This window comes from Plectropomus leopardus, chromosome 19 (assembly GCF_026936395.1).
Source record: "Plectropomus leopardus strain MGB_pleo_1.0 chromosome 19, ASM2693639v1, whole genome shotgun sequence".
Lineage (NCBI taxonomy): Eukaryota > Metazoa > Chordata > Actinopteri > Perciformes > Serranidae > Plectropomus > Plectropomus leopardus.
The window spans coordinates 10,790,638-10,798,612 of record NC_142194.1 but is presented as its reverse complement, the minus strand read 5'-3'; the positions used below and the strand labels follow the sequence as shown (position 1 = coordinate 10,798,612).

The following is a 7,975-nucleotide window of genomic DNA, read 5'->3' as shown; positions in this document are numbered from 1 at the left end:
ATTTAAAAAATGAACAAATAAATACTCTTTTCTCTATCATTTTTTAATTTCTAGGAAATTTCTAAAACAATGAAATAAACTGTTACAAACCCTTTTGAACTGAATTAACCTGTTATAAAGGTGCAAATGCAATTTGATTAAAATATTAATTGTTTGATTAACTGAGCCCACCAATAAGACACACAGACGTCCACATAAACAAGTAAAAAATTTCATTTTGTGCAAACATAGTCTTTATTTATTAACTTGCAAAAACCAAAGTGTATAAAAAAACTAATCCGTGACAAACAACTGGTCACTGAGTCCACAAGTTTTTTTCAAAGGACCGGAAATTGTACAAGTGCAGATAATAAAGGCTTTTGTAATGGTTTACATAACTGTGTTACATAAGTTAATAAGTATGTACATAATGACAGTCATGGCCATTCCTCACAGTGGTTACAATTAGATGAAACAACAAAAATCCTCATCTGTAACTTGTATTTCAATTTTCTTTTATTTAAAAAAATAAGTTCTGATGTGATTATATTTTGTCAGTATTTATAGGTGACGTCACAAAGAATGATGGTTGATGTCTCAATAATATATATATATATTGAAAAAGAGGGGTCATGAACATAAACTTAGCTTTTGACAGAGTGAAATACTTAAACATTTACAGTGGAAATCAAGAAAAGTTTAGATGACAACAGTGAACACGGAGAGAGCTTATGCCTGGGGACGAAACAGAAACCAAACCAAACAAAAAACAAAGCATCCCGTTTAAATTAATCCACATTTTCATTTCTCCAACACTAATTCCACTGACAGCACTCTGGAGGAATCTGACAGAGGTCCAAACCCCAGTCTGATCAGAGCAGACGTTTGTTTTTAATTCTTCCTCGTACAGTCATTATGTTCCCAGGCGTCTCTCTCTGGACCTGCGAGCTTGGAGCTGCCTGACGGGCAATCTGATCGGCTGCTTGTTGAATTTTTCCATTATTTCTTTGATCCGTGACAGATTGGTGCGGCCGATGGTGAAGTCGCAGGTGGTGGCGCCCATCTCGTAGCCCACCTCGCACTTCCTACTAGTGACGCTGTAGCCCTCGGCCCTGGCTGTTACTCTGTACTCTCCGGGGTTCAGCAGGCGCCAGTAATCCCCATCAGCAGCTGAAAACGCACAGTCACAATCAGTTTTGCACTTATGTATGTGGTGTCTGTTGTTTCGGGGTATTGCATGCTCAGCCTACCTCTCCAATTTGCCACACTGAACTCTATATGGACTAAGTCAATGTAAATGTTTACCTAATGCTCAAATTAAATATAATTGATGGGTTGTGATTATTTGCATCCCTCAAATGATGATTTGCATATCAATTATTAATCTTACGTTATGTTCAAAACATAAAGAAAGCTTTGTTTTATGTTTCTGTCATGCCTCTGGGGAATAAGGAATCCAAAATAAACCCTTTATGAATTGAAGACATAGGTGTCTTTGTTTAACAGCAAAATTATATCAAAACATTTATTTACAAACTCTTAAACAGCTCAGTTCTTCCCAAACAGATGGCCTTTTGTGACAGGACACTGAACAGGAAACTGAACTGGTATTTCAGGTGATTAGAAAAAGCCATATTTTGCAAAACTGCAATGAAAACACCTTTTTTGCTTTTATAGGTCACATGATGCTGTGGCTATGCACTTGTCAGTTTAAACTGGCTCCCTTCGCGTATGATGCAGCAGGCGCTACAAGAGGTGTTACTGCATGGCATAACTCTTCAAAAGTTAAGCAGATTATTTGGAAGTTTTGAATCCACAACTCCTCTGTGAAATCATGGCCTATCACCTCCCAGAAATCCCTCAATGTTACCACTCCCACGTATTAGGGGCTTGCCTTTCCATTATTGCTCCCATTACATGACTATGTTGCCTTCAATTGGAAATAATGACGTTAGTGTGGCGGCTGTAACAGAAATAAACCTGCTAATATTTTAAACATCCATAGCCATGCTTCTTGGAATGTTACCGCGAGGGGGAGACGTTGCAAAACAACCCTCACTGGAAACGCAGTTATTAATCAGTTATGGCATTTAAGAAATAATGCTTCATTTTTGCACAAATCTGTAATGGAAACTTGCCTAGAGAGAGCTTTCTGTTTGGGAAGCACTCAGCATGTGAATGGATTAAATGGGACTGCATGAGTCCGAGGAGAGTTTGTAAACAGATTTTTTGATGTAGTTTTGCTGCTCTTAAACGTGGACCCCTAAAACGTTTTTTCTACATAAATTCACTGTAACACATTTTGAGTTATTGATTTACAACTGATCATTTGAGGTTGAGGCATTCCTTTAAGCATTTTACCGATATGGAACCATGTAAACATTGCATTTAAGTTGAACCACAACAAGCCTTACAGTACACATTATTCGTGCAACAAAAGCAAAATGCAAACCCTGTCCTAGAAAGCTGAATTTAAAGAGCCTGCTAAGCAGTGGCAAAAAGCAAGCCTTCATCTAAAGCCTAAAATAAAAGTTGGAGAGTTCTTTGTGTTCCACTTTTGAGAGGGGAGGTGTTCTATATTCCTATGTAGATTTTTAAAAATAGCTCTGCTTTGTCATGTTGGATTTTCTCGGGCACTCTCTCTCTGCTGAGCGCTGCCTTTGTGTAACCTGGGAACACACTGGTGCGCTTGTGGTGTATTTTCAGCTCTTGACTCACACAGAAAAACAACGCTTCCTTCCGGTCATCCAAACACCCACCTGACACGTCTGAAAGACGACTGAGACAAATGAAATATGAAGGCAGGTCTGCCCCCGCTGCTGATCCAGACAGCTTCATGTGGACATCTGCGCTCGAATTGCTCACATTCAGGGGAATCTAATTGTTTCCTGGAATGCTTGGATATAAAATGAATCTTAGATATGGAAGTATATGAGCATCATCCAGGCTGTGTGTTGCGCATTCTCAGTGACTACAGTTGATTGAGATGAGAGGAAAATCTGCTTTGGAAATGTCAAAAAGCTAAATTCAAAGCAGCTGGAAAGGTACAATTTTCAAAATAAATAGCCTAAAATCTATCATGACTGCAACTGAGAACAGCAAAGGAAATGGTGGCTTATACTTAGCTCCAGGAATAATAATGGCTAATGTCCTTTTGGACATTCGATTTCACGCTCTAAGTGCAAAACCGCTCTGGCTTTGAAGGCTGCATTTTTTCAGGCATCAGCAGAGATTGCCTTGAGGACGCACAATCGATAGTCAGATTCAGAGGAGGCCTCGATGACACTGGCTATGACTGCGAATTGAATTAGACTCCAGCGTGCTCCAGCTGCTTCTGTTTATGCTGTTTATTCCACGTTACGCTGTAATACTAACTTACTGTAAGAGTGACTCATTCTTGAGGAATACTGTGAGTAGCAGAGACAGTCGAGTCAGTGCGCCCTGGGGTAGCTTCAGCTGCTTTGATTGCAAAAATCCGAGCTTACTCACATAAAATTTCTGAGATGAAGGGGAAAAATATACACATGCAGCAAAACAGACAATGACAATATTTGCCTTATATCGCTTGCGCAAATGAACCATTAACAGCTGAAATGCTGCACAAGAATGAGGTGAAATGTGATTTTGTACCTGTGCGAACATCATGGCCGATGCCCTCCACAGAGATGGTGGCATTAGCAATTCCTCGTCCTTGCAGGTCTCTCACCACACCTTTTATCCCACGATGCACCTGCACATGAAAAGCATGACCCGTGCAACCGTGTGTGAATCGTACCCCATCAAAATCTACTTCATAATTTAACACAATGTATATTACATGATGTGGTGATGTGATGTATAATGTATGATCTTCAGTTTAACAGAAAAGTTAATCATGTCTTTCCTCCTCATCGAGCTTTAATATTTAAATAAAACCCATGCCCCAACATGGGGCTGGATCCTCTAAAGTCCACATCACTAGAGAGACTATAACATCACAGGCCGACAAATTTTCTCAAAGTACGGCTGAGAGTGCAGCCTTATTTTGCCTGAATTTGGAGGACAAGACCTTTGCAACCCTCAATATCTATTATATCAAATTGGGTTTTGATTTTATCATAACATCCGTTTATCTAAATGATGCCTAGGCCTGTAAAGAGGACTACTTGTGTTAGACAATATATTGTCCCAGAAGTGCAGTAAACAATATTATTGTAATTTTTATACCAATTTATGCTACTTATATATTGATAATAGCTTAATAATGGAAGTACACCCTTTCAAAGAGCTTTGAATTTTTTATTCTAATCAATTCATTGTTCAGTCCAAGTGGATGTTTGTGCCAATTTGAAAAAACAATTCTCCCAAAGCCTTCTTGAGATATCCCATCCATGAGAATAAAAAGGCACAAGGTCACAGTGACCTTGAACTTTGACAAGCAAAGTCTAATCATACTTGACTTAAAGGATTTGTGCCAAATTTGAAGAAATTCACTCAAGGTATTTTTGAAATATTGAGTTCACAGGAAGGAGAAGGACACAGGGTCCCAGTGACCTTGACCTTTGACACCAAATTTGAATTAGTTAATTCTAGACTCAAAGTCAGCATTTGTGCCAAATTTGAGGAGAGTCTCTAATGGTGTTCTTAAGAGATTGCGTTCATGAGAATGAGATGGTGCTAGTAGATTAGAAAAGAAAAAAGGGGTAAATCACTGCACCTAAATCTTAAAATTCTTGTGAAAACCCTGCTGTTTATTCTGGCTATGTGCAATATACTAATGGAAGCAAAACACTGGACAAAACGGGCAATATCAAGGTCAGCAAAATGAACAAGGACATATCCATATATTGTACGATAAGTAAATAGCATAATTATCGTGATAGGCCTACTCAGGTATACGGGGTATACATTCCTTTTTTTTCTTTACAGTATTTACAGTTATCAGTCAAAAAGCTATCGAAATAAATGAGAGTAGCTAACACGACACCATTGAGTGGCGAATTCTCTGAACAATGTGTAGAGTGCCGTGCATGGTACTGATACAGACAAATAACAAATTGATAGGGCTACCGTGTTGCTTAAATACCGCCAAAATAATAACAAAAAGCATGTGTTTATGAGGCTCGCTTGCACAGTTTGTCTTGTGTGTATGTGTGAGCTGCGGGGGCTGCTTTGCCTCTGTACCTGCTCCATGAAGACAAGAAGAGACTCGCGATTGTTCTCCCACTCCTCAGGCAGTTCGCTCTCATGAGGGAATTTGTCACAACCCACGTACATCGACAGCTCAAAGCAGTTGGTGTGCAAATAGCTGAAATCATTCATACCTGCCAAGAAAGAGAAACATAGGTGAGCATCTTGTCCAGCTATTGGTGAAATGCTGTGGTCTTTGAATCACTTTTGATTTCTTTGTTTGTTTGCCTTTGAATCCTGACATGATGCTTCGAGCTAAAGCCGTGAAGCTTTGAAAGAGCCAGAGGGGCTCAGTGCTGAATATGCAGATGTGCTCATGTGTGCTAAACAAAGCTTGAGCTCAAAGGCTCAGCGCTGAGCGGAGAAATCCTGCATAACACAGTGTTAGGATCAGTGAGAAAACACCCAGCTATGGACACTAACTGCCAGCTGCAGTGTGCCAAGACGCTCCGTTGATGGTGCCGTCCTCTTTGGCGAAATCTTCAGTGTGGCAGACCCTTTGGTTGGCGGCAGTCATGAGGCGGTGGGTGGACGCGTAGGAGAAGGCCAGCCAGCGGAAGACATGGTCATCTGGGGTGGGGGTCGTCTCCCTGGCTACACCCTGGGAGCGAGTTTTGTCATATGGGAAGGTCACCACCAGCTCCCCTCCCTGGATGTTACCACCAAGCACAAAGGGCATTTTCTCCATCCATGTTATCAGAGCTCGGGTCTCCACAGCAACCTATAGCAGAGAGACACAGGAGAGGGGAGGATAATGTAATTTGTGCAGTCCTCTCACTACTGTGATTGCTAAATTAACTCCCTCGCCTTGAAAACAATTTCATCACTGCGTGCTCTCAAGAGGGAGTGATAATGCTGGTTACACACTCCCATGCTATAATGTCACTAACATTTATTCTGGAAAGTGAAATTTTCATCAAGAGGCTGCGACCATCCACTGGCTTGTGTTTACATGTAACAATCAGGATACTGAGAAAACTGCTGCTGCAGTTTGGACTCATAATTAAACCCGCGCTTCTATCTCTAAGCGCTGGTGGGGCTGGTCAGTGAGGCGAGCGAGGTTAGTTTTCACAGCTTCTTGAGCACAGATGGGGATCCCAGCTCCGCAGCTGCAGCAGCAATTCTGGAGGCTCTGTGTGACTCACTCGCGGCTCTCTGTAACGTCAAAACACTCGTGAACATGAGCTTTTAATAGAACGCCGGGTGTATTTTAGCTCACAGCCTCGTCGTCACAAATAGCAAACGCATCCGCTTCTCCCAAAATAGACAGTGCAGCTTTGCCCACAAGGCTGTTTTACCCTTTTCAAGTGGCAGATGGTCTTTATTGTGGGATTTGTTTGTTAAACTGGAGGAGTTGTCATAATTTGTCACCTAAAGGGGATGTGACTGGAATGGCAGTGATGTTATTAAAGCTCCAGTGTGTAGGATTTAGGGGGATATATTGCTATATATAGATTGCTTCAAGTCAAGCAGTGTTTATTTTGTTTTGGGGTGTTTTTTTTGCTTGTCAGTGTGCTGTGTGATGTATTTCTGGGGATGATTTGGTCCCCAGATTTTGCTGTGGAGTGAGCGTTCTTGACTTTCTGGCTGCTCTCTGGTAAAGAGAGGTGCAGAGGCACTGAGGACTCTAAGATAACATTATCTTCTCTCTTCTGCTAAGAAGTGGTGAATTTACAGTTCACAGCCATTATTGGTGCAGTTAGATTGTTTACTTTATAACATCTATGTCACTTTTGCATTGAAGATCCAGGTGAGGTTGTTCAAACTTTAAAACCTAATACTAAACAGCCATATCTGAGTCAACTGGCACAATTCAGCCCTAATAAGTATATTTTCTTTAGTGTTAACCTGAAAATAAGCATTGTTGTGTTTTTGTTACTTTAGAATGAGCTGTAAATAAGGAGTAGGTCCTCATCTTCACAGTCTGCTATGTTTCTAAAGTAGCTCAGAAGGGACAAACCAAACACTGGTGTTAGATAGAGCCATTCACGTTTTTGCATCGACCACCGCAGTTAGTAGCCCCTCTGTACAGCGTTGAAAAAATTATTTTTTAAATCGAAACTGTTCCTTTAAAGATGCAGCAAATGGGCTCTTATTTCATATTATAAACAGTTAAAAGCAGAGAGTAGGATTTTAATGCACAAATGTAACATATCAATGAGCCATAATCTAATAATTGTATGCCTTTACCTCTATGGATGCTGAAATCTTTACTTTGAATACGTTTAACATATCATACATCAGACTATCAGACTCACTGAAGCGTTGTTGGACAGGTACCACTCTGGGATTGGCACGTGGTGGTTGAACATTTTGCGAGGGATCCATTTCTTGGCTTCGGCTTCCCACAGTATGGAGTTGAGATCGGGGAAGTTATGGTGAATGTCTATTCCAACGTTGCTCCATCGACCCAGAGACCAGCCGCTGAGCTCTGAACCCTGGGCACGAGAAGAAGAAAAAAGAACAGAAAGTGTGAGGGAGATTCAGAGAAAAAGAAGTGGTTACAGCAGTTCTATGATTGCAGATGGAGCCCAGTGACATGGTTCAGATGGCTTAATGGGAAGTGTGGAGTTAGGTTAAGCTCAGGTGAAGAGGGGACAATGGTTTATCATCACACTCCATCAAAGCTCATTCAGGGGCAACATTTGAACAAATCATAACACCGCCAACCTCCTGCTGATGACAAAGACCAGCAGTCCAAGCACACAGTTGGTCAACCAAGGAACATGCTGCGGAGTGGAGGAAGGTCGACACTGGCAACCTAAAAGCACTTAAAGCTGAGGCTGAAGCAACTGAGGCTAAAAACTGCTAAACTGTTTGGAGTGGG

The 7,975-nt window shown here is 41.1% G+C and overlaps 1 protein-coding gene across 1 annotated transcript in view; it reads right to left on the bottom strand.

Moving 5' to 3' along the window:
- Positions 1–210: 210 nt before the first annotated feature.
- The window catches only part of cpxm2 (carboxypeptidase X (M14 family), member 2), a 42,476-nt gene continuing 34,711 nt past the window's right edge, over positions 211–7,975 (bottom strand). Inside the window, exons 10-14 of the mRNA XM_088070537.1 lie at positions 7,407–7,586; positions 5,572–5,869; positions 5,143–5,282; positions 3,610–3,709; positions 211–1,149 (exon numbers count right to left, since the gene is read on the bottom strand). Coding sequence (XP_087926663.1) covers positions 893–1,149; positions 3,610–3,709; positions 5,143–5,282; positions 5,572–5,869; positions 7,407–7,586 — 975 coding nt within the window. The 3' untranslated portion in view covers positions 211–892. The remainder of the gene's footprint in view (positions 1,150–3,609; positions 3,710–5,142; positions 5,283–5,571; positions 5,870–7,406; positions 7,587–7,975) is intronic.